At 44.1% G+C, this 27,243-nt stretch overlaps 1 protein-coding gene across 3 annotated transcripts; it reads right to left on the reverse strand.

The window, feature by feature from the left end:
* Positions 1-640: 640 nt before the first annotated feature.
* CAT (catalase) lies at positions 641-27,243 on the reverse strand. 3 transcript variants are annotated; one of them, XM_054724767.1, is made up of 14 exons: positions 27,081-27,117; positions 21,145-21,215; positions 18,064-18,235; positions 16,822-16,932; positions 15,550-15,680; positions 15,006-15,110; positions 13,843-13,968; positions 10,603-10,794; positions 9,767-9,919; positions 7,907-8,045; positions 4,718-4,851; positions 3,533-3,640; positions 1,828-1,911; positions 641-1,356 (listed from the first exon to the last, which is right to left on the reverse strand). In XM_054724767.1, the coding sequence occupies exons 3-14, from the start codon at positions 18,176-18,178 to the stop codon at positions 1,291-1,293; spliced, it is 1,464 nt and encodes a 487-aa protein (XP_054580742.1). In that variant the 5' UTR covers positions 18,179-18,235; positions 21,145-21,215; positions 27,081-27,117; the 3' UTR covers positions 641-1,290. The 3 variants fall into 3 exon arrangements, with proteins under 3 accessions (XP_054580742.1, XP_008145039.2, XP_054580741.1); XM_008146817.3 differs by lacking the exon at positions 21,145-21,215 and having other exon boundaries at positions 27,081-27,243; XM_054724766.1 differs by lacking the exons at positions 21,145-21,215; positions 27,081-27,117 and adding an exon at positions 20,137-20,207.

The following is a 27,243-nucleotide window of genomic DNA, read 5'->3' on the forward strand; positions in this document are numbered from 1 at the left end:
AAGCTACTATATTGTAAGTACTCACCATTGGGTACAAATAGATACATTTACTTTCTACGTGTAAAAATACAAGTTTCCAAGCGTACTCAAACATCGGAGGAATTTAGGCAGGAGAGTCTTACAGGAGAATAAAGAAGTTTGAGCTAAAAGACAGAATTTGTATTGCCAGTGGTCTCATGGTTTTCTGAAGCCGAAGGTCTCAGGGCACTCCTAAGAGTGGTACAAACCGGTTTTGAAGATCTGAGGTAAAGGGAATGCGTATTTAAGGAAAATAGGTTTTCACTTAGTATTCAGAATTTACCTTTAAAGTATTCCACTTGACTTGTGAGCAAACATGGATTTTAAGAAAAGAACTTGAGGTTCTGAGCCCTTATTTAAAAAACTCATAAGCAGATGAGGAAGTAAGCTAATGAACAAGAGATCGAAGTAATTTTCAAAGTTGGGCAGTTTGCTATTTTTACAATATAATTAAAGTTCTGGTCCACAGGGTCTTAAGGCAAATAACATAGTATCCTCATGATATTGGTGTTTTCAGTTTTAAAGGTAAGCATCTGCTAAGAGATGATATTCAGATTAAGAGTTCTGCGGGACATTCCAAGTTATATATGGAGCCGAAAGAAATCAAGTACCATTCTTCTAGTCTTATGTATGGATTATTTTATTGTAAAAGTGTAATAATTATAAATCAGTCTGTTGTAAAATCAATGCTGCAGTTAGCATAAATGTAATTCCAAGTTATTGTTTTTATAAATCTGATCAGTTCCAAGCAGAAATAAGCATTAAGCCATGATGGTGTTGAGGTTATCTTCAAAAGACACCAAGGTGTTTTTCCTATAACGAACTCAGAAAAATTAAAAATTCTGAGTGGATTATCTTTATCTTTTCTTCATATATAACAACCATATTTTTATATAATAGGCCATGAGATGATAATGTAAACAAACTAATTTCACCAAGATTTTTTTCTTACCAAACAAAGTTTTATTTCTGCTAGAAACTTTCATTCTGATCATTTCAAGTGAAGAATCCAACCAATTGTCAAAAGCAAACACGTTTCTTTTAAATGATTCTTATGCCCTAATCTTCATTGTCCCCTCCATTTTCATTAAAAGCCGTTATTACATTATTTGCTATGGAAACTGGGTTACCATCTGAAAGACTTGCATTTGCACATCTAGCACAGCAGAATCTTCTATCCAGCGGTGAGTGGGTGAGTGGATTACGGGTGTGAATTCCATACTTTGCTTCATAGGCGGAGAGCAACTTGGCACCAGACCAGGGCCCGGACCCTCACAGGTTAGCTTTCTCCCTTGCAGCCAGGTGAGACCCATGCTGCATAAAGGTGTGAATCGAGTTCTGTTTTAAAAGAACAAGACCAGCAGATTAATTACCTCACTGGGCAGCAGCAACCTGGTATTTATCTGAGCTTTAATTTGTACTCAAATGAAAATAATAACAATTCAGAACTCATTCACCTTCAACTCCCTTATACTGTCCAGAGCTAAAAGGTGTTTTGCAGGTGAGTTCTTTCTTTCTTTCTTTTTTTCAGGCATCTTTTTATTTTTATTTAAATTTTTTGAAGGTTTTATTTTTTATTTTTAAAATTTCTTCATTGATTAAGGTGTTACATATGTGTCCTTATTCCCCCATTACCGCCCCATCCCCCCCGCAGGTGAGTTCTTTAGATCTCAAATGCGTTTCTGAACAGCTGCTTTAAGCAATCTAATAGTTGGGCCTGAGGAGAACCATCCTAGAAGGAAACCACACGATGCCTCGTCTAACCCCGGGCACGCACGCTCTGCCCCAGCCGGCCCGCTCTGGGCTCACCTTAGGCTTCTCGGCGTTGTACTTGTCCAACAGAGCCTGGATGCGGGCCCCATAGTCAGGATGGACATCGCTGAAGTTCTTGACCTGAAAATAAATGGAGACACTCATTACCTTAGTCCCTCCTAGGACAGTGTCTGTTTCATGGTGTTCGCTCCGGGGGGAGAGGATGCTGCCTCGGGAAGTGGAACCGCACGTGGTCAACAACACAGAGTAAGACTGGGGTCCAATGCCAGCGCTGACGGGCACTGAGCAACCTAAGATAAGCCGTTCTTCTGCGCATGCCCACCGCCCACAAGGTGCTAATGCACCTCCCTAGCACACTCTGGTGAGAAAATGCACAGAGGCAAACTGCACTGACTGCGTGTAGAAAGCTGACCTCAGAGGATGCAAGTTACAGTGATTTGTATTAAGAAACGGGCCCAGCCCTAACAGGTTTGGCTCAGTGGATAGAGCATTGGCCTGCGGACTGAAGGGTCCCAGGTTTGATTCCGGCCAAGGGCATGTACCTTGGTTGCAGGCACATCCCCAGTAGGGAGGTGTGCAGGAGGCAGCTAATTGATATTTCTCTCTCATCAATGTTTCTAACTCTCTATTCCTCTCCCTTCCTCTCTGTAAAAAATCAATAAAATATATTTTTTTAAAAAAGAAAGAAAGAAACGGGCCCAGATGCTGCCAGAATTTAAAATATACAAAGTCATTGCCACATGCTGGGCAATTCCACACACACTTCAAGCAGGAATTCCCTGCTGGGCTGGGCCCCAGCAGGCAGCAGGGAGAGATGGGGCATCGTAAATCCACAGGAAGCCTTACAGCTTGGGCACATGTGAGAAGAACGTGAAGAGTTTGCTCCTTACACGCTGTGCCTTAATCATTCTCATCAGGGAGGTAAGATCCAACCTGCCCCAGCTACCTCACGGAGCAACTGTCTGGCTCTCCGCTGGAGAGAGACCATATCCACTGGGGAGAAAGTAATCAGAGTGGGGCTTAGTTCCCATTTTCTTTTTCTTTCTTTCTTTTTTTTTCTGGTATGACTTCATTTATTTTTATTATTATTTTTTAACTTTTGTTGTTTAAGGTATTACAAATAGTAGTACATATGTTTCCTTTTTTTCCCCCACTGACATCCCCCCAGCCTCCCCTACCCACCGGCACTTGCCCTCCTACCCCCACCCCCAGTGTCTTGCTTCTGTTGGTTGTACTTATATGCATGCATACAAGTCTTTTAGTTGATCTCTTACCACCACTACCACCCCCGAACCCTCCCCTACCTTCCCACTCAGTCTGCCACTCGGGACTAGGTGGCCTGCCTCTAGATATGTGTGACGCATGACAGGTGACATTCAGAGGTTGGACACATCCCGGGGAAGCCCCCGGCCACTCACTCACTCATTCTAATTCCCTTGATTTTTTTTTCCCTTTTCACTCACAAAAGCTTATTGGAATGAGAGCTAGAGGCATTGTTTTGAGGATAACTACCCTCATTTATTTAGCTTTTTGTAAAAGTGACTGCCCCAAAGCTCCAGTTCCCTAAATTGCGTAGAAAACCTCTCAAATGGCAGTGTCGGGGCAACAGTTCCCATTTTCTTCAGCCCACTTAGCACAAGTAAAATAGAAAGGACACTGTTCCTCTCCAGGGTTCTCTCACAGCTGCACTCTCTCCTCCAGCCAGCAGAGGCCGCCCTTCAGCTGCCAAGGTCTCACTCACCGCTTTCTTCTGGATGAACAGCTGGGCGTCCTTCAGGTGGCCCGCGATGTTCTCACACAGGCGCTTCCTCTGCTCCTCGTTCAGTACGCTGGTATAGAACGTCCGCACCTGCTCAGTGAACAGACACAGAGTGGGGGGAAGTGCAATCGCCACTTTATCACACGCAAAACTCACCCGGGATGCCACTTTTGAGATGAAAAGGTGAGACTTCCCATTTGCGGGAGAATGGAAGTTTTTAGAATTTAAGAATAATTTTAAATTTACACTTAAAACTGTCATTTGTGTTGAGTTCTTCACTTTTTGTTTTGTTTTATTTTAAGCAAAATAGGAGGAATTCAGTTGTTGATAACAGCTTATAACTGCTATTCAATAATGTCTTTTGTAGTCACTGCTAATAAGTCGCTTATAAATATAAGGCAATATAGCCTACAGTTAAAAATCCCCCCACACTCTTAATACTGAGAAGTCCAGAACGTGCAAATGATCATCAAATATCCAGTTCGCACAACCTTTGTTCAATTAATTCACTCAGAACCAGAGGAAAGAAACCTAATTCATTTACATCCTTAGTTATTGAAGACAGATGTTAAGTGATATCTTCCTTAGATTATTGGGTTTACCTCTAAAATTAATAGCAATAGATTAAGATGAAAAACAGGAGCTAAGTATCAGGCATGAACTCTAATAGCCTCTGCTCATTTCTGAAATCAACCATGGTCATGGCAAAACCACAGCAATGTTACAACAGAAGCCATGAGGCAACGAGGAGAAAAGCGTTCGAAAGCAGAAACGGAAGGAGAGTAAGAGTCGTGTGAGCAGGACACCCCACACCTGCACTCCTGCTACTGAGGCTCCCAGAGCTACTTAGAATCCAGCTCTAGTCCCTTCAATCTGTCAGTCCTGCCCGGATTCTGAGATTTGGCTGCACTTAAGTTAACTCGCCCATTTCTTAGATTTCCATGGAATCACTTCTTCCCCAATGGCCCGCACCGCATCCCTTCAGTAACATTTGGAGAACTGAAATGAGGCATCCCTCGAACCGGGAGAGCAGAGTAACAGCTCTCCCCCTCCGCCGGTAAAGGGACTGGTTTATGACTAGAGATGTCTTCCCCGAATGTGACTGCAGACCCGTTGGACACGTTGAGAGGGGGATCGGCCACTCCGTAGCAGACGAAGAAGCGTTACCTGAGAGACGTTATCATCGTTGGCAGTGTTGTAGCGCCGCACGTCCCCGGAGGCGTGGGCGCTGCTCTCCAGGGCGAGCCTCGGCTGCTGCTCGGGGGCGCTGAAGCTGTTGGGGTAGTAGTTGGGTGCACCACCTTTAAGGCAAGCCACACAGATTCACTTCAGGGAGAGAACAATGAAGGGAGTCTACAAACAACGCAATATGAAAGACATTCAATTATGTATGTATGTGTATACACGCATACACATACATACATATATACACATACATCGACTTGTCATGCACATGTTATTTTTAATGTACCATATTTACCCGCAGGCAATACTCATATTCTGAGAATACCGCCATCTTCCAAATGCTCGCATGGGCTGCCTCGCTCTGGGTCTTAATGAAGAGATCTCAGATTCCCCTTGAACACGTCAATGATCGAATCTGTGAAATCTGATGCTTGCTAGTACAAATACATTTCTTCGGGTTTGATTTGACCCCCCACCCCCACCCCAGAAAATGAGACCCAAGGACATGTTCCAAACTTTAGGATTTCATGCGGGCTCAGGTGCGATTCAAACACTGAGTCACAGAATGCTTGGGAGCAACCCCACCTCCAGCTCCACTCCTTCAGTGACTGCGCCCTGAGGTCTGAAGCAGTGATTCGTGGTAGGTCTGGGACTAGAACTCTGGGTCTTTTGTCTCTTCCATTCCAGCACGCACTATATCCCCATGACACAGCTCTGCTTTGCTTCTCGTTAAGGTTTTTAGATCCTCAAGGTATCTCTCCTGTATTATTATGACTTTATTCAATTCTACTTCACTCTGACTTCTCTCCAAAGAGAAATAAAATAGGAATTTTTAAAACTTTGATATATTTCTAGTATATCAGCATCATTTATCTGGACTTACAGGGAAAAAAGTGAAAAATATAATCAAAAACTTTTATGACTTCTGGAAAAAAATATGAAGCTTTTTTCCGCATCTTGGCATATTTATTTTCCTAACTCCACTCTGCTTTAGCCGATATTAGCAGGAGCCGGAATTATCTGCACACACAACTGCCTACAAACATGGGTTTAGAAACATGCTAAGTGGCTTGAGAAACCAGCCTGGGGCTGGGATTTTACCCAGCACGTTGCCAGAACACACGGACTCCCCAGAGTGGATAATTAAGGGGTGCCTCCTATCACATTGATCAAGGTCCCACGTGCATGCAGAAAGAGGGAGGACAGCATACGAGTATGGAGCCCAATCATTAGCTCCAGAAATGCATTCTAGGTCAACCACATCTCCATGGAAAGCAAAGTGCCCCAATAACCAGCCCCCGCAGTGGTTTCCTGCATTAAGTGCTCGTTCTTCGAAATGTGCCTAATTGAGTAATGTTCAAGTTCTATTTCCAAATAAGCTCTGGCCTTTCCTCAGAGTGGGAGTTGTCTTCAAGTCATTGACTCCTGGGAACAATTAAGCACTCTCACTGAACTTTAAGACCACAGCCCAAAACAAGGAGGCAAAGGTTGTACCGAATACATACACAAATAGCTTTCCACATGTTTACCACTAGAATGGTAAACAAGAAGCAATTACTGCCCTAGCTGGTTTGGCTCAGTGGATAGAGCGTCAGCCTGCGGACCAAAGGGTCCCAGGTTCGATTCCGGTCAAGGGCACGTACCTAGGTTGCAGGCTCCACCCTGGCCCGGGCCCTGGTCGGGGCTCGTGCAGAAGGCAACCAGTCAATGTGTCTCTCTCACATGGATGTCTCTCTCTTTCCCTCTCTCCTCTACTCTCCCTAAAAATCAATGGAAAAATATCCTCAGGTGGGGGTTAGCAAAAAAAAGAGAGAGGAAAAGGAAGCAATTACTTATTAATGAAATTCCAAAATATCCATGAACTTCTCTGACTCTTCCCAAGTGAACAATTCCCAGTAACAGCCAGTCAATAACAAAGGACCAAGGGATACAAATGATATAAAAAATCACTTTAGAAAAAAGATGCAGAAGACAGACACAAGAAGTATCAATCAATTTGCACAATAATACGCTCCATACCTCTATAAACCTCAGAAAGCAGAAATAGGGTAACCACCCAATGTATTCAGTTAGTGAGCATATAAACTTGTTAAATAATGGAAAAGGCTTAGTGATAATAGTAACAAGTGCAAGGCCCAAAATTATATATGCAAAACAATCGTAAGTGTATAAAAAAATTCATAAAAGACTGGCAAGAAATGTAACAAAATGTAACAGTTGTGGCCTGTGGGGGTTGGGACTACAAGTGGGTTTTTCTTCCCCCCTTTTTTTTTATCTTACAGTTTCCAAATTTCCTTTAGGGCACATGTAGAATCTTTATCTTAGAAAAATTACCTTTGTTTGAATATGGACATCTAGGGCTATAGCTATAACTGAATAGTAAAATTTCTGGAAAGATCAATGTAAGCAGCCTATTACTAAAACACATGTCCTAAACAGGAAAATAAAAAAGGAAACTACGATCTATACTAAACTGTGGGACATTCAAAGGAAAAAAAAATAACATTCACTAAGCATTCTCTGATTAGAACAATAATTAGAAATTGAAGCTGTTTGTACACGGCACCCAAACAAGTAACTTAAAGGAAAAAAACCATAAATGTGATAAATGAGCTCCAAGAAACAAAATGCAGCAGAGTCTCATCTCACCAGCTGATTTACATGAATTCAACTATATTCACTTAACAAAAAACAGTGGGGGAGAACCCCTTGATTTTTCTCTCCATCCCCTATTTTCTAGCTTCCCCCATCCCCTCCAAATTCTAGCTAGACTTCTCCTCCACAGCCCTGGCAGAGGTGCAGAGACATGAAAGCCAGGGTAATGTAAGGAACTGTCGGCTTCGGAGGAGTCTTTAAAACCTAGCCCCTGTGTTAGACATGACTCTAAGACAGTCACGGGGGAAGTCCTTCCTCCCTGCCTCTCACTATAGGATGGATAGCAAGGAAGACCAGAGGTGGAACTCTCAATAAAACATAACAGGTAACGGTATGGAGAGTCCTCGGGCAGTTTAACCTTCACTGCTGGGCCCAAATTATGTGGTTGGCAGGAGTGCCTCTGTGAGCCCCTTCCCAGAGCCGGAGGTCCCGCAGGGCCAGACTGGACACCGCTGTCCCATCCTCTGCTCAGCAGTGCCCCCCGCCCTCCCAGGGAGCCGGGAGTCTCAGGCCTACCCTGGTTGTCGACCACGCACATGGGGCCGTCACGCTGGTAGTTGGCCACTCGAGCACGGAAGGGACAGTTCACAGGGATCTGAAGGTAGTTGGGTCCCAGGCGGTGGCGGTGAGTGTCAGGGTAGGAAAAAAGGCGACCCTGCAGTCATAAATGAAACGGATATTGTGAGCAGTAACAAAAAGAAGCAAGTTTCTACAAAATCAACTGTACACGTAGGTAGGTATTCAATGTATATTAGTTAATAATGTAACTAAAACTAATGAAAAACGTATATTCTATAAAAGTCTCAGATGTTCCCAATGTCAAAGTGAAAAAAACGTTATCCCACCTAATAAAAGGGTAATATGCAAATAACCATCACTCTGCTACGCCCACGATTGGGCCGGCGGGAGGCTGGGGGGCGGGACTCAGGGTGGCCTATCTGGCTGTTGACAGGTGCAGGGGGCGGACGAGTCCCGCCCCTCGCGCCTCTCAACGGCCAGATTGGCGGCCCCTGAGGGGGGACCAATAGGGCCGAGGGGGGACCGATGGGGCCGGCGAGAGTTGTGGTGGGAGCGGCAGCAGCGCCCGGTCCCGCCCCTCAGTGATCGAGGTCAGAGCAGCAGCGGCGCCCGGGTCCCTCCTATCACTGAGGGACCTGGGCAGTGGCGGTGGTGGCACCCCAATCGCGGATGGTGGCGTGGGGCCCCATGCTGCCGCCGCCACTGGGGTCCAAGCCCCCACCCTGAATGAAGGCAGAAGGAAAACTGGTGCCAGTAGCCAGGTGAAGGAAGGTCTATTGCACGATTCTTCATGCAAAGGGCCTCTAGTTATTAAATAAAACAGGGAACCCTTAGTGTGCCTCCAAAGAGTGATGCCTGCTCAGCCCGTGTGGCTCAGTGGTTGAGCATTGACCTATGAACCAGGAGGTTAAGGTTCAATTCCCAGTCAGGGCACATGCCCGGGTTGCAGGATCGATCCCCAGTAGGGGCCGTGCAGGAGGCAACCGATCAATGATTCTCTCTCATCATTGATGTTTCAGTCTCTCCCTCTCTCTTCCTCTCTGAAATCAATAAAAATACATTTAAAAAAAGAGTGGCACCGGAACTGGAACCACATGCGTCCAGCAGCAGCCAGCAGTCACTGCAGTCTGACCTGGTGCAATCTTTAACTTGTGATCATGATCATGGTCCAAAATCCAAAAAGACTGATTTACTCAGTCACTGTGAAGCCAATTATTCTCCTACTAATGTCTAGTCCACAGAAGAGTTTCACTCTTTGTACACGCAAAAGAGCATATTAAAGAGTGAAGGAAAAGGACGGAATACCTGGGAACATTACCAAGACGCATGGTTAAATTAACCCACTGCCTTTCACCACTGACAACAATCAATTTAGTTTGAAAAACCATGCCCGGGTCTTTCTGCAGATGGAAAAACCATGTCCAGGTCTCTTTAAGCATCACCATGGAAGAGGAAATGAGTAAAATCAGGTTGACCAAGGTGTTATAATCAACTAAAAAATACTCCCTACTGTCAGTTACAGGCTGAACAAAGAGTGCTTTCTACACTCCACAAATACCTGTGGCATTTTCTAATAGAACTTCTTTAAGATTAAGGGACTAAATGTCAGTGTTAACATACTGAGGGACTTTACCATGAAATGTAGTTTATACTGTAATGCCCATCTCAAAATGTTCCAGTCAGTCCCACAGAAACTAAGGACCCAGGTTAATTAAAGTTTAAGTGATGTTCTAGTTAATTCTTCATACAAAAAGTCACACCAAATTATACAGTGTGTGTTTGAGTGTGTGTGTACCCATGCACACGCGTACACTTGCAGGTACTCCTGCCTCAGTACCTCCCAACCCACAGGTTTACCTGAAGCATCTTGTCAGGGCTGGGCTCAATGCCAGGTGGCATGTTGCTGGGGTCAAAGGCCAACTGCTCAACCTCAGCAAAGTAATTGACTGGGTTCCGATTTAAGACCATTTTACCAACTGGGATTAGAGGGTAGTCCTTGTGAGGCCAAACCTAGAAATAATGTGATATTCACAATTACCAGACAACCAACTGAAGCAAATTAAAGTACCCACAAAAAATGCCAACTTTCAAATAGAATGAAGCCAATGATAGTCAGTAAAAATAATAATGTTTAATCCAATAAGATGATAAGAACTTAAGATAAGTGTATTGGTTAAATCTTTCACAACAGTGAACAGTAAGTATTGACACCTTCCCTGGGCAAAAGTACATCAGCTTTTCAAAATTTGCTCCCTGGTAATAGCAATATATCAAGCCCTGGCCAGGTGGCTAAGTAGTTGGAGCATCACCCCATAAACCAAAAGGTTGTGGGTCCAATTACAGGTCAGGGCACATACCTAGGCTGTGGGTTGGATCCCTGGTTGGGGCGCCTATGGGAGGCAACCAATCGATATTTCTCTCTCGTATCAATGTTTCTCTCTCCAAACATCAATAAACATTTAAAAATTAAAAAAAAACACCACAATATATCAAGCCAGGCAAACTCGATGAGCTTACAATTGGGAACTGGAAGCGAATGCTGGTGAGACTCCTTCACAGGCTGGGAAACCACATATGGTCCCACTTCGGTTTGTACACACAACTTCCCTGCCATGATGAGTGTTTGATTGGAAATTTGTTAAAATTAGGTACAAAGAGACTTAAAGAAGAAAACAGCTTAGCTGTTGACTTACCTTGGTAACATCGAATGGATTAAATGGAGAATTTTCTGCCTGACTGAAGGTCATGACCTGGATGTAAAAAGTCCAGGAGGGGTAGTTGCCTGTGGCGATGGCATTAAAGAGATCCCGGAGCCCATAGTCAGGATCTTCCTGGGAGAGTCTTGCTGCATCTTCAACCGAAAGGTTTTTGATGCCCTGGTCAGTCTACAGAATGAAAGAAAAGTTCAAACTGAAACATCCTGGCACAGTGAGTGAACTCTAGTTAGGAATTCATTGCAGGATTCTGAGTAACACTACTCGGAGACTGGCTTTCCCTTCTAACTGTAATCCCACTGTTCAAATCTGACACAAATACGCATTTTTCAACAAGAAATTCTACTTAATTAATCTGATTCTTTTAAATGTCTAGGGAATCCATCTCTGTGATTCTTATTAAAATTAGGCATATCCTTCCCTTTTTCATTCCATACTATTCGAATGTTTAAAATTGTTGACATAGAGGTTATTTTTAATTTCCCCCCCATATAAAGAGTGATGTATTAATGTCTTCAGACAAGCCCCCCAAAAAAATTTGGCATAAAAATTTATCATTTTAAAGTGTTCAATTCAGTGGATTTTTTTAGTATATATCTCAAAATGGAGTTGCTGGGTAATTCTACATTTAATTTCTTGAGGAACTTCATAACGGTTTTCCAGAGTGGTTGCTATTTGAATTTTTATACTCATGCTACTTTTCAAGTCAGAAAAAGAAAATCAAAATGTATTTTTTAAATGAACAAATAATAAAACTAAAGAATTTTTCTTTTTTTGCATAAAGAAATTTTTTAATTTTGTTTTTTTTTAACAGCTCAAGTCAATTACGAGATTGTACTCAGCTAGTATTCCTCCACCCCCATACTCTTCCTTTTTAAAAAAGAAACTACAGAATCATAGTTCACAGAGCTGAAAGAACTTCATTCAGTACAGCCACTCGGAAACAGTTCTCTGACTATAAGTGGGTAGAATTGGTATTCTGACTTTCCAAACAGCTATTAAGATCCAGAGAAGTTAAGTCACTTTCACAAGTGCTCCTATTATCTCATACCATACTGTTCTTCAATAAATTTCCCACCTCTATCTTATTCTAAAAGATCCCCATCACGCCAAGCTCCATGGAAAGACTTCCTTAGCAAAACTCAACTCTGAAAGACTAATCCATTATGACCACAGAAATCCCAACTCTCTAGCCAGTGGCAAGATTTGAACCCTTCTTACTATTAGAAATAAAGCCAGGATTTAAAAAATGGAGGTTGCCATCTGCAGATCACCCAGAGAGCTAATAACATTAAATTGTGCAATAATATTGCAATACCTTCCTGATTTTAATTAAATCTGTTGGGCTTAGAAACGAGTTCTCTTAGGTCAGAATCACGGAGACATGAATCTATGTAGATCTCAGGCTACCTCAGGCCCTCCGCTGAACAGACCCATAAGCAAGCCAACCTCTCCAGGACCATGGACAGCAGGTATTATTATCCCATTTTTACAGACACAAAACTGGAGCTCAGAGAAGTTTTAATAATATGCCCAAGTCACAGTTATCTAAAAGAAGGAAGACCTGAGTTCGGATTGGTCTAACTGCAAAGCCACCACCATGCTAGCTGTCCCAGATACAATCATCTAGTCCTACTCTAACACTTTTTTGGCAATGACAAGCCCTTGGGCCAATTACAAGCCAGTCACAAGCCAACATATTCCTTCCCAAACAAAGACTATAGATCGGAGTCATAAGTATAAAGAGGAGTGACAGTTTTTCTGTTTGATATACCTACATACTAGTAAGTGTTTCAGGTAAATAAATATTAAGACAGGACAGAAGAAGAAAACAGGTCTTTGTGAGATCATTAAGAGGGAGATTCCATTTGTCATGAGTCCACTTCTATCTCTTCTTATTTTAGCGGGAGTATTTGGAAACAAGTTCTCAGACAACCAGAGGTTTTCCAATAACCTTCTAGAGTTCTCATGGGATACTGCTTATTCTAACAAATGCCAAGATTAAGAGAGAGCCCTTTAAAACATTTCAGCTAATTAAAAAGTTCTCAAAAGCCTCCCCAAAGGTAACTGATTTGATCTGATCGTACAAAAGTAAATTTAAAGAATAGAATTTTTTTTTCTGACATTTGTAATTGATTTTACTTATTTTCCTCATTCACCATATACCCTCAGTAAATGCTAAATATATGGATGGATGAATTAAAATGTTATGAGAAATGTATTTGTAAAGATTTGGAAAGTAACAGTGAGATAGGTATTGCCAACAGAATGCCCCACTTCTGCCGTAGTCCCCTCCTGGACCCTAATATATATCTACTAGAGGCCCAGTGCATGAAATTCGTGCACTGGGCGGGGGGGTGGGGGGGGCGGCGCAGGGGGATCCCTCAGCCCAGCCTGTGCCCTCTCGAAGTCCAGGAGCCCTCGGGGGACAGGCCTAAGCCGTCAGTCGGACATCCTTAGCACTGCTGTGGTTTCTGGCTGAGCAGTGCTCCCCTGTGGGAATGCACTGACCACCAAGTGGCAGCTACTGCATTGAGCTTCTGCCCCCTGGTGGTCAGCGTGTGTCATAGTGACCGGTTGTTCCGCCGATTGGTCAATTTGTATATTAGCTTTTTATTATATAGGATGTTCAGAACAATGACTAAGGGCTAGGAAAGGCAAAGCGTGATACTTTACTGTTTGCGAAGGCTTGACTCTAAAACTCCAACACAGAACTCTAGAGAACTAGGCTAAACCAGATAGAAATCTCCATTGGCCTAGTCTGGAGGCCTGTATTATCTTATCACTTTTGAGCCCAAATAAAAACCTTAGATCTTCCCTCCCCAGGGAGAAAAGAATTTCAATGTGCACCTGCCTGCACCAGAAAGCCAGTACAAAAGAAACATTTTCCCAAATATGTGTGGCAGAGTTCCCAGGGTCCAGAAGGAGAAGAAAGCATGACAATAGACAGCATCTGTGTGGTATTAACCCCTAGCCACATGAAAAGAAGAGACCAAAAGGAGACTACACACAGTTCTTCTGACTGAGCAGGTGAACGGGTGGCAGATAACAAAAGACTCACAGTACTGATCAAATAGATCAGTACTTCTCATCCTTGGGGGTGGAAGTAAGGGGAAGGGTGGAGAGCCTTGATCTTTTGCATCTTTCCCTAACCTGCAGAATTAAGGAGATGTGGGTGGTGGGAGCCTTTTACCCCTTGCCCCTAAGGAAAACAAGTACCTTATAATGGAATTTGCAATAAACTGCCTCTCCATTCGCATTAACCAGCTTGAAAGTATGCGACCCATATCCATTCATGTGCCTGTGTCCATCTGGAATCCCCCGATCACTGAACAAGAAGGAGACCTAAGAAACAGAAAAATAACACCTAATATTTTTCCATTTAAATCAAAACATCCTAGGTTTTTAAGACACTCCTACATGTCCAGAAGGTCCCTAGCATGAAACATACTAACCAAGTACCCACAAGAAAGGTTACCATTATCATCATTTATTTTTAAAAAAAAGAATTTTAAAGCAGAATGATAAATCATTAACCTCTATAAAGAAAAACTAGCCCGCTGAAACTGGTTTTGCTCAGTGGATAGAGCATCGGCCTTTGGACTGAAAGGTCCCAGGTTCGATTCCGGTCAAGGGCATGTACCTTGGTTTCGGGCACATCCCCAGTAGGGGTTGTGCAGGAGGCAGCTGATCGATGTTTCTCTCTCATCGATGTTTCTAACTCTCTATCCCTCTCCCTTCCTCTCTGTAAAAAATCAATAAAATATATTTTTAAAAAAAGAGAAAGAAAAACTAGCCCTAACCAGTTTGGCTCAGTAGATAGAGCATTGGCCTGCAGACTCAAGGGTCCCAAGTTCGATTCCGGTCAAGAGCATGTACCTTGGTTGTGGGCACATCCCCAGTAGGGTGTGTGCAGGAAGCAGCTGATTGATGTTTCTCTCTCATCGATGTTTCTAACTCTCTCTCCCTCTACCTTCCTCTCTATAAAAAATCAATAAAATATATTTTTTTAAAAGAAAAACTAAAATAAATCTGAAAACTAGCCTAACTTGCTATTCAAAATTTATTTTAATAGTAAATTTGTTTAGCACTACTTTCCCCTCATTTCCCTAATACTTCATACTAGAGACTTTAATCCTTAATATTTCTAACATCAATTGATAATGTTTCTAGCATCACTTAAGGTCTATGATCAGGGCAAGGTTAATAAGATGGGCCATTATAAAATTACTCAAGATCAAGAAATCTGAGTAAGACTCCCAAAAAGAAAGTCAGAAACCAATTCCAATGAAACAGTCAAAACTGGAGAAACACATTCTGAGGCATGATCCCAGTTCCATCCCGGTGACATATTGTGACTACGGGAAAAGCAGTGTTCTCACCTGATGCAGAGACTCGGGCCGCAGGCTCCAGAAGTCCCAGACCATGTCTGGGTCCTTCAGGTGCGTTTGAGGGTTTCTCTTTTGGCTGTGGATGAAGGACGGGAACTAAATGGAAAAAGAGAGAGAGAAAAAACACAAATTACATTTATAGGAATTATGGTAATACAATGCCTGTTGCTAGGTTTATGGATTATAATTCTGAACATCATCTTAGAATTTTAAACTGCCAAACCCTAACATGAAATTTACCCTCCCCATGTTTCTAGAGCAAAGTGCCTGTTTTTATTAATCTTCCATGGACTATTCCCATTAAGTCAGTGAAGACTAAAATGCCAAATCCAAGCCCAATGGTAACTGTCGTAATTTGATCTTATAAGAAGACATTAAATACAGAGAGATGTGTCTTAGAAGGCAATCCCTTTGACCCAAATTCTCTTCTTTCAATCTTTCCCAGGACTTTCCCTCAAATGCCAATCTATACAGAGATTTGAAGTCAATTTAAACCAACAAGCATTTGTAGAGTGCAAAATACGCTATCACCTACCAATATGGCATCCCTGATGAAGAAAATGGGGGTGTTGTTCCCAACAAGATCCCAATTGCCATCCTCTGTGTAAAACTTCACTGCAAACCCACGAGGGTCACGAACGGTGTCGGCTGAGCCCGATTCTCCAGCTAGAGGATTCAAATGGGGGACATGAAGCTCAAGCAGAGCACTTTGCCTCCAAGAAGCTGGAAGTCATAAAGAAATGCTGACATCTAGCCTTTCCAATCCATTTCCTCGACGTAAATTAGGTATGTAAGTGCCTATGTTATTATTTCTACCACCCACCAGCTAAGTTGGTCTACAAATTAAACAAAAGAATTAATTGAGAGTAATACAGGCATACCTCGTTTTATTGTGCTTTCGCTTTATTGCACTTTATATCACCGATGTTTCGATTTTTACAAATTGAAGGCAAGACCCTCCACCAGCAAAAAGATTATGACCGGCTTTGTTGTGATAACTGCTTTATTGCGATGGTCTGGAACCGAAAGCACAATATCCGGAGGTTTGCCTGTATATGTAATAACAGCTGAAAAGGTTGTTCATTCGACATAATGAGAGAGCTTTGTTCAAACAGGAAATTAAAATTTAAATTAAGATAAGGGAAGAGAATAAGAATGAAGATAAGGTAGTGAGCAAAGAGAACACAAGTTAGCAGAATTACGAGTTTCATATTAAGAAAATGAGTTGACAGATAGGCTCTTATTCTTAATTTCATTTAGATTTGCGTTCCAAAGAATTTTAAAAGTGCACAAACGGATTGAACGGAATCACAACATTGTGGTGTGTTAAGATGTAGCACGACGGATCTAATTCTTACTAGCTCTGTGACACGAGAAAAATCACTTAACCTTTCTGCAGTACAAATAATCCCTCTGCAAAGTAAATCTACAGGTTAGATCACAGCTGATGTCCGTAAAGCATGGATGGCATGGAGTTAATTCTCAAAAAAGGGCAGCTGTCATCGTGGGTACTGAACAAGAGCACCAACTCCATGCTTCCGCCTGAGGCAACCACTTGTGGCCAAGTTCTTTCCAAATGGCACAGCACTGCAGAGGTGGCCTCTGCCTACGTGTGATCTCCTTAGACCTCAACAAAGAGGTATGGAAGTCGCTTCCTACATGTTGCAAGGTATTTTTTCCACTGTAACACGTGGCGATAATTTGGCAAAGTGCTTGTTTTCTGTCTTAACAAGGTTTTCTTGGAATTATGTTACCAATGCCCCAAATAAGGTGCGGGAATACCAGTCCCGCAAACAGACCGACTTACCAACGGTGGAGAATCGAACTGCAAGGGGAGTCCTCTTTCCAATATGCTCGAACACCTTCGCCTTGGAGTATTTGGTAATGTCGTGCGTGACCTCAAAGTAGCCAAAAGCCCCTAACGAGAAAGACACAGACATTCTCATGAGACCGTCACTCAGACTATCAGACCCGCACCAGGCATCTGGGTGACAAGAGAAACTGATGCGTTAGCCTTGAAACTGGCCTTCTGGGAGCTTCCAATATGAAATCAATTTAAACCAACAAGCATTTGTAGAGTGCAAACTACCGTATCACCTATCACTATGGCATCCCTGATGACAGGGCAAGGGGAGGTGTCCAAACTCAAAATGACAAGAGTAAAAGTCAAAGCCCGATTACAGTGCTAAACTGAGAGCTATCCAGCTGGAGCCAGGAAGAGGGAGACGGGGTGGGGCTGGCAGGAACTGATCAAGGTGGCCCCAAGGACACAGGGCCTGAGAGGGCCTGGAAGTACAGGGAGGACCTAGAAGAGGAAAGAACAGGAGAGGAGAAGAAAACGCAGGGAAAGAAAGGATAAACACTTAGGAAGGACACCACAGAGCCAAACAACAAACCGCACAACACACCAAAGTCACCATGGAAAAGCGATGCCAAAAAAACAAACGAAAAACTAGAGACGATGGAAGAAGAGGAAATAAAGAAATCAGAAAGTCCTAACTGGGAGTCCAAGCAAGCAGCTAAGAGAAAGACTTTTTCTTCCTTTCTATCCAGCTCCCTTTTTCCTATTGAGTTTTTAGCTTTCTTTTCAATACCACCTCCATCTTTTGTTTCTGTAATTAAAAGCCAGGTAAATGTTTTACAGATATTTTGAACAAAAAAGGAAAAATCACCACAAACCCACCACCCGAACCCAACTATCCTCAATTCCGCACTGTCTGTGCTATTCTTGATTCAGTTAGTGCACCATGTAAACCTAGCTACAGTTACAGTATGTCCATGAATGTGTATCATTGTTTTTATTTCTTCACTAAACTGCATAATGGAAGAAAAGGGAGATTACTTTTATTTTCAATGAAATGAAGTATTTTATACATAATGTTGCATCCAGGGAAATAAGCCTCATGTAACTACTAATTTCTATTTTGATGGATAATTTTTCCTTTCTCCCAGGGATGGAGATTTGGCACTTGTATGAAATGAGAAATCATTTTTAACCCCGGTGTTCTGAAACAATCCTTTGACAACAACAAATGGACACAGCTCTCACCTGCTCCTTTAGCATGCACGACTCTCTCAGGAATCCTCTCCCGGTCAAAGTGAGCCATTTCATCGGTGAAAACCACATCCTGAACCACGAGGGGCCCTCGGGGCCCTACTGTCATAATATTAAGTTTGTCCCCTATTGGAATACCGGCCCCAGTGGTGAGGACATCAGGTTTCTAAGCAAACATGAAAGGAAAAGAAATGCAGGCGAATCAGTACAAAATAAATAATAATAATAATTTTAAAAGACTGTCATTTGCATTGCCATAGGTACATCATTTTGCAATATTCATACTTTCTACCCAAACTCTTTACATTTCTTGTGTCCAAAGTACTAAAATACAAGGTAGGCCATTGCCTGAATTTATAATCAGGTCTCAGAAGGCCTTGATAAATCTCAACCCCAATCTGCTAAAAAATCTGCTCTGAAGAACAGGAAAATAGCCGAAACCGGTTTGACTCAGTGGATAGAGCGTCGGCGTGCGGACTGAAAGGTCCCAGGTTCGATTCCGGTCAAGGGCATGTACCTTGGTTGCGGGCACATCCCCAGTAGGGGGTGTGCAGGAGGCACCTGATCGATGTCTCTCTATCATCGATGTTTCTAACTCTCTATCCCTCTCTCTTCCTCTCTGTAAAAAAATCAATAAAATAAAAATAAAATTAAATTTAAAAAAGAACAGGAAAATAACCTGCTAACCTGCTCAGCTCCTGTTCCAAATACAATCATCAGGCTCCACCCCAAGCTAAGGATCCCAAAAAAAGGGATCATATGTGCTTGACACTGAGTGTCCAAATGAATAGTGAGAAGGTGGTCTCTGAGAAGCTATGGCAGTAAGCGTGGAACTCAGCATCCACACATGCTTTATTACACTGCTAGAGGCCTGATGCATGAAGATTCGTGCAAGAATAGGCCTTCCTTCCCCCAGCTGCCGGCCCTGGCTTCCCTCCAGCACGCAGGCCCTGGGCTGCTTCGCTCCTGCCACTTCCAGGCACCTGGAACCCGGGCTGCTTCACTCCGGCCGCTGCCACCACCCACTGGACCCAGGCTGAGATGGTCAATGCCACCTCATGGCAACTGGTCGTTTGGTCACTTTGGTCGTGACGCCTCTTGGCCTTTCATTATTATGACTAGAGGCCCGTTGCACGATATTCGTGCAAGAATAGGCCTTCCTTCTCCTGGCTTTGCTCCCGGGCTGCCCGGGAGCCAGCAAGTCCTCACTCCTGGCTGGAGCACCACTCCTGTAGCTCCCTCTGCCCCCTCTCCCCCTCATAGCAGGCATCCCGCCCTGCCCGGCTGCTCCGTGCCTGCATATGCAAATTAATCCACCATCTTTGTCAGGTTAATTTGCATACTCACTCCTGATTGGCTGGTGGCGGAGCGGTGGTATGGTCAATTTACATGTTTGTCTATTATTAGGTAAGATAGATGTCACAGTGGGCCATTCTGCCCATTTCCCTCAAGTAGTGTGTATGCCAGCTATGGGCAACATTTCTTTTCCATTCCCCAAATAAAAAGAGTCAACAGCTTTTATTGTCACTGAAAACAAACTGTTACTGGTAAGATGGATAATGGCATTAATTTTCTAAAGATGTCAAATGTCTCTGAAGCAGGATAGGTTATTTTACCGTAATCAGGCATGTTTTAATCCACTCAATTCTCCAATCTCAGTGACATCAGAAGCTGTCCCTCCTCTAAGGTGGGAGCAGCGTTTTCTAAGCCCACATGATCCTGGGCAACTCTCAGCTTCACCTTGTTCCATCATCACACACTCTACTTCTGACCCCGACAACTGCCACTCCACGTCCCCCTCTGGCCTTCTGGGAAGGCAGGGGAGATGTGTGGGTGAAGCAAAGCTACACCCCCTCTGTCCTGGGAGAACAACTCAAAAACGGCTACTGAAGAAAGCTAACGGTACCGACCTCACTTACCCAAAAAAGCACTATGCTCAGAATTTCCACAACCTGGGGTGGAGTATATAACTTAGTGCACATCTCTCCTGATTTTAAAATACAGTTAATACCTGCCTCTTCTCTAGAAGGGAAAATGGGAGGGAAGCCACTTCAACCATAAAAGTACCGTGAGCTCTTTGGGAAAATGCACTGAATAAAGGTGATCTTGGGCCCAGCTGGCGTGGCTCAGTGTTGAGCGTAGACCTAGGAACCAGGAGGTCACAGTTCAATTCCTGGTTAGGGCACATGTCTGGGTTGAGAGCTGGATCCCCACTAGGGGATGTGCAGAAGGCAGCCGATCAATGATTCTTTCTCACCATTGATGTTTCTCTCTCTCTCTCTCCCTCTCCCTTCCTCCCTGAAATCAATAAAAATATTTTTTTTAAAGAGAGAGATCTTGGAATTTGAAAAATTAATAACGAAGACCCTCACATGCACTAAAACAATCCCCTTAGCTGCTAGCATTCTGTTCACAGTGAAATGGGAAGCGATTAACACGGCACTGTGGAGAAATCCTGAATCCCGCCCCACAGAGCCGGGTCCAGCTTCCAGCCCTGCCAATTACCAGATGAGCAGCTACCAGCTGGTTACTTATTATTTCTGAGTTGCAATTTTTCATCTGCAGAATGAACAGAAATGACTACCTCCCAGAGTTAATACAAGGATTAAGAGCTAAATGTCTGCAAAATGCAGGCCGCACACATAAGCACATGTATGCTACCACTTCACTGGCTGTGAGAAACTGACCAGACAGCCATGACAGGCATGTAGGCATCCATCCAGGCTCCCTCCCTACCCATCCAGCAGCAAACCCTTCCGAACTGTACAAAAGTTCAAGGGTCCACAGTTACCTACAATCACACCACTCTCTTTTGAAGATACACATGTGCTAATACATGTGTACACTTCCATTTAAAATTTAAAGTAGAAAAATTAATCAGATAAAGGAGTGTACTTGTACAATTTAACCGTCAGTCTAAACCTAAACCTTAATTTTTCAGCACTAGCTGTTGGCAACTCTGTTCTTGGTGAGTTGCCAATGAAAAATGATCAAAACATCGCTAGTGGTTTTCAATAACCAGCAAACATTTAGAATAACACTATGGAAAATAAAATCGTTAATAATAGCCATTACAAACGAGGTTTTCTCTGTCTTGAAACTGTCATTCTTAAAGACGTCTGGGAGCACTGAGAACTGGCAGGGTCCTTTAAAAAAAAAGTAGGGAATAAGAGAAAGAAAGAAAAAGAGGATCAAAAACTGAAGGATAATTGATCCACAATGTAAACTATCCCTTTACTTTTTGTAATAGAAACTACAGTAGTCATAATACTCAGAAAGAAAATACAGAACAAAACATAAAGAGAAAATAAACAAAAATAAAATTGTTTTCTATTTTGCAACCAGCCTCTCTTTTCTTACCTGGAGAAAAAATATGACGTGTTCTAGATTTTTGACAAACAGAAATAGAAGCTTAGAAATGTTTACTCCATTACTCATTATGTGTCTGTCTGCCTCTCTCTCTCTCTCCCTCTCCCTCTCCCCCTCCCTCTCCCTCCCCCACACCATGAACCAGCAATTTCATTCCTAGGTAGTTCCCAAGAGAAATGAAAGAGCATGTGCACAGTGAGTTAAATTATCACTCACCCTTTCTCCATCCCAAATATTGGCAGCATTACATCAATGCAGTTACTAAAAAAAAAAAAAAAAAAAAAAAAAAAAAGACATAGACCCTGCAGGCACTGTCTTATGACTCACTGACAGGAAAGGGTGAACTAAGACCCAACCTCTCTCCCAGGTGAAAAAGGAAATGTTTTAACCCTTCACACGCCGTAACCATCTATAGACTTGAGTGGGATGGTTTCCATTTTGGACGCATGGCAGTTAACTGGTTAGAAAGGTAAGGCCTGAGACATACAAAGTCTCCAACTTTTGAGGGAGCAGAGGCCACTAATGAAGCCTAAGTACCCCAGTGGGATAGCCAGCCCATGGCATTCTAAGCAGTGAGCAACCAAGTTCCCGTTTAAGTTCCACCCAAAGAGACTGGGAACACCTGCAGCATCACCTCCCTCCCCTCAATGTATGTTGACAGAAAGAGAAATGAAGATATTTAAGACGGTCCAAGCCGTACCTAGGAACATACGTGATTCAATGCTCATGTATTTAAGCTTACAAAACTCCCAGTTCACTTATCAGCAACAAAATCTGAGCACAAGGAAAGACGCCCAATAAATTGTTTTCCATTTGCTGACACTCTGCTTCCAAAGGAGGATCCACCCCGCTTGGCATTCTGCAGCTGGGTTCCTGCGGGAGTAGGAGAGAGCATGGTGCCCTCCGAGAGGGGTTCCGAAACGTAGAGCTTGCACAGTCCAGTAAAAGTGAAAACAGCCTGGGGAGTGAGGAGGGCACTGATACAACGCTGCCCATGTAAGCAAAAGCATTTGCCAAGCAAGGAGAGATTTAAAAAGCATACTATCCATTGCTGTCATAATTTTCTAACAGAAAGAATGTTTTCATGTCAGAAAGTGAAAAGGACATAATCTTTAAAAAGAGATTATGTCCTTTTGCCTTTCACGACATCACAAGAAAATGGCTGGATAGATTTTCACCAAACATGTTTTGTATGGTTTGGATGATATAGTAGGGTAAACTACCTGGACACAGAGGTAGACTACATTTCCCAGCCTCCCTCATGGCTAGGTGTGGCCATGTGACAGAGTTCAGGTCAATGGAATATGAGTAGAAGTGACCCACACCACTTCCAGCCTGGCCCCTAAACCTCCCACACACACTCCTCCATGCTCTTGGCCTTCTGTGGCTAGACAGTGATGCCCAGGGCAATCTTAAAGGTCATGTGTCGACAAAGGGGCAGCCTCCTTCAGCCTGAAGCCCTCAATAACTGTGGGTACTCACTCCCCTCTTCAACCTCAGACCACTCTGGCTCATCATGTAAGAGAGAAAAAAAGACGGACAACACCGAAAGCTGACAGAATGTGGAGCAACTGGAACTCTCACACTGATGATGGAAGCATAAAATGGTACAACCACTTTGGGAAAAAGGAGTGAAGGTAATAACGAGTCCCAAATTCTTGTTCCTGTGTTTACTTTTTCTCAGCACCACTGACCATCAGAACAATGCAAATTACAACTGCAATTAGATACCGCTTCACACCCACCATAATAGCTAACATTAAAAGACTGGCCCGGCCAGTGTGTCTCATGGTTGTTGAACATCAATTCGTGAACTGGGAGGTCATGGTTCCATTCCCAGTCAGGGCTCCATCCCCACTAGGGGTTGCGTAGGAGGCAGCCGATCAATGATTCTCTCTCATTGATGATTCTCTCTCTCTCTCTCCCTCCCCCTCTCTGAAATCAATAAAGACATATGTTAAAACATTCACATACTCTATGACTCAGCACTCTACGCCGAGGTATTTCCTAAGAGAAATGAAAGTATATGTGCACAAAAAGACTTGTATAAGATTTTTCCTAGCAGTTTTATTCACAACAGCCAAACATTGGAAATACCCCAGGTATCCAGCTCCAGGATAAACAAATGGTATATTACTCAACAGAATACTACTCAGCAATAAAAAAAAAAAAAAGTTTGATATATGCAACAATATGAATGAATCTGAAAACATTTTTTTATTCTTAAAACACTTTTTTTAATATTTTTATTGATTTCAGAGAGGAAGGGAGAGGGAGAGAGAGACCGAAATATCAATGATGAGAGAGAATCATTGATCAGCTGCCTCCTTCACACGCCCTCACTGAGGATCCAGCCCGCAACCCGGGAATGTGCCCTTGACCAGAATTGAACCTGGGACCCTTCAGTCCGCAGGCCGGCATTCTAGCCACTGAGCCAAACAGGCTAAGGCAGTCTTAAAACATTTTTGCTAAATGAAGCATTATACAAAAAGTACAAAAATCGAAAGTTAAAAAGAGAAAATCAACAGTAGTTGCCTGCAGAGGGATTGAAGGACATGCCTGGGAAACAGCATGAGGGAACTTTCCAGGGTGGTGATCATCTCCTATATCTTGATAAAGGAATAGGGTTCACAGTTGTGTATATCATGGAATGATCCACTTAATATTTGTGTATTTCTCTGTGTGTAAGTATTACCTTAAAAACATTAACATTGAACTCTGTTCATTTGTATGCTTGGTGTTCATGGGGTCAAGTCTACTGATATCTACAACTTACTCTGAAATGCACCCCCCAAAAAAATGGGAGAATGAATGTATAGAGGGATGGACAGAGAGAATACATGAAATAAGACATATATAGCAAAATGTTCAGTGTAGAATCCAGATGGTGGATATATGGAGATACACTGCACAATTCTTTCAACTTTTCTGAATGTTAGAAATTTTTTTATAATAAAATAGGCTTTATGACATACGCAAAATTCCTCTTGGGGGGTATAGGGTAGAGGACACTTCAAAAAAATAAGCTGTTTTCACTCAAGAGCAGCGAAAAGTGAGGACTACGAAGACATTCCAATCAGGACAATTACACGGTGCGTTATCATGCCACGGGCAGAGGAGACAGCAGTATTCCCACCGTGAGTCCCCCAAGTACAGATGTGCTTTGTGGGCCAGCTGGTTCGGACCTGGGCAACCATGTAGGGTAAATCCTCAGCAGGGTCTCAATGATTTAACAAACAGTTCATGATTCTCCCAAACAATGAAGAAAGAGGCAAGCTAGTCTCAGAATAAAGGGGAGCCCTTTAAAAAGGAATAAATTTTGTTCTATGTAAAACTCATTACATTGCCCATATTTTTTGCAATTCACCGAGTGTTCATGAAAACTTCTGTATGAACCAAGATGTAGCAACCACTGGGTATGGAAAGAGTCCTGTCCCCAAGAGCCGAGATCTGAGTTTGGCTCTGACACAACCAGTTGCATGTGCTTGATGACTAAGACTCCAAGTCTCTCGGGTTCACTTTGATGAAAAACTCATAAAAAACTCACATGATCGCATTTACATGAACAAAATAAACTGATCAACAAAACAGACCCAGAGATATAGAAGCATGGAAAAGACTGATGAATCTCAGAGGGAAATCGGGGCTGGGTGGGTGGGTGGGGAGAGATTAACTAAAGAACTTATATGTATACTAGAGGCCTGGTGCATGAAAATTCATGCACTGGAGGGGGGGGTCCCTCAGCCTGGCCTGCCCCCCTCACAGTCTGGGAGCGCTCAGGGGCAGGAGGCGACCCAGTGATCAGGGGAAGGCGATGCCCCCATCACACCTCTGCTGCTGCCACTGCCAGCAGCGCAAGCCTAGGCCAGCCCTGGTTACCTGAGCCTTGGGCCGGCCCTGGGCAGCTGGGCAGCTGCCATCCAAGGCTTGCCTGCGCCTTGGCCGGCCCTGGGCGGCTGAGGGCGGGTCTGGCCACACCGTGTGCCTGCTGCCCCCCAAGCTGGGCTGAAAGGACTGGGGGTCTCTGGCGGGGCTCAGGGGACTGGGCGCCGCCATCTTGTGGCTATGGGCGCTGCCACCTTTTGTGATGGTGTTATGGTCAATTTGCACATTCCCTCTTTATTAGATAGGCTATGCATAACCCATGGGCACAGACAATAGTGTGGTTAAGGCGGGGGGGGCGGGAGAGGGGAGTAAGGGGAAGACAGGTGCAGAGTGGAGGGGGTTAATGGAGGGTGGGGGGGAGGGAGACATCTGTAATACTTCCAACAATAAAGATAAATTAAAAAAAAAAAAACAACTGAACTAGCCTACTGGCATACAATAAAGGCCAGGATGAGAAGAGAGGTTTTGCAGGCCCTCAGAGGAGAATGGCAGCCTTCTCGCAAACTGGGAAGTACTATAAAGCAATCCATATGCGCTCAGCATTCATACCCCATTTCATGAATAGTAACCCAGTTTTGAAAAAGAGCACTAGGCAAGAGCGAGGAAAAGCTCAACTCTAGTCCTCTCTCTGCCATTAACCAGCCACCACCGGAACTGGGCAAGTCCCTTAGACTCTCTGGGCCAAGTTGATAAAAGAAGACTCGGACCAGATGTACTCTCATCTAATCCAACCTCCGCAAAGATGCTCCTGAAGATGCTGGGTACTGGCCAGGAATGCCTCGCCCACCACTGCTGGCTGAAAACCTACTCTTCTTTGAAAGTCTTATTCAGATGTCACCTGGTTTGGGAAGCCTGTCAGGCAAAATCGGCCTCTCCCTTTACACCTACAGGTACCTACCTAACTATATAAGAGCCCTCCCCAAAGTGAAATAAATAATGATTTGTTTATCTGTCTTGTCTCCCAGAGGAGACTTTGAGCTTCTCCACGTCAGAGTTCTGGCTTCACTGGAATTTGTCCGCCTCCTCCCAGCACAGTGCCTGGCACATGCAGGCTCTCAAAGAGTGCGTGTGAATACACGCATGCATTAATCCCTAACGTCGCTTCCACCTCTCAGGTGCTAGGCTCGACGTTTTCCCGGTGCAAATGAAATAATGGAGGTAAAATTCTTCGATTGAGACCTTCAAATGCTGTGTGTACTAAGTATCCGTCACCCGTCACCGTGGTGGGTGCTGGGGTCATCGAGACCACAGAACACTGTCCCTAAGCCCACGGCAGCCCGCAAACACGAAAGCCTATATAACTGTGTAAGTTGTCCTCGCTCCCCCCCCCCACCACACACACACACACACACACACACACACACACACACACACACTTCCTCGCAGCTGCAGCTCTCGGCCTCTCCCTCCACGCGCCTCCACTTCTCCCTGAAGCTGTGACCTCTGTCCTGGCTGGCAAAAATGCAAAACTCAGAGCCAGCCAACCTCGCTCGACAAACCCTGCAGGCCCGCGGGAATCCTCTCCCCTCCTCCCCGCGAACGCAACTCCGTCCGTCCGGACGGAAAAGCAGCCGCAGTCCCAGCCCCGGCCCCGGCCCCGGCCCCGGCCCCGGCCCCGGCCCCGGCCCCGGCCCCGGCCCCGGCCCCGGCCCCGGCCCCGGCCCGCGATCAGGGGTTCAGCCCCGGGCACGTCGCCGCGCTCGGAATTCGGGGCCGTTACTCGCGGTCGCCCCGCTTTTGGAGGGCGCAGGGTGTACCTGCGTGTTCCGCTGCTCCTTCCAGTGCTTCATCTGGTCGCTGGCTGGGTCCCGGGAGTCCCCCATGGCGTCAGGCTTGGGTTGCAGAACGTCGCAGGAGGCCTCGGCTCACGCCACCTTCCGCAGCCAACGCGTCGACTGCCCCGAGCTGAAGTACGAGGCT

Source organism: Eptesicus fuscus, chromosome 13 (genome assembly GCF_027574615.1).
Source record: "Eptesicus fuscus isolate TK198812 chromosome 13, DD_ASM_mEF_20220401, whole genome shotgun sequence".
In the NCBI taxonomy this organism is placed as follows: domain Eukaryota; kingdom Metazoa; phylum Chordata; class Mammalia; order Chiroptera; family Vespertilionidae; genus Eptesicus; species Eptesicus fuscus.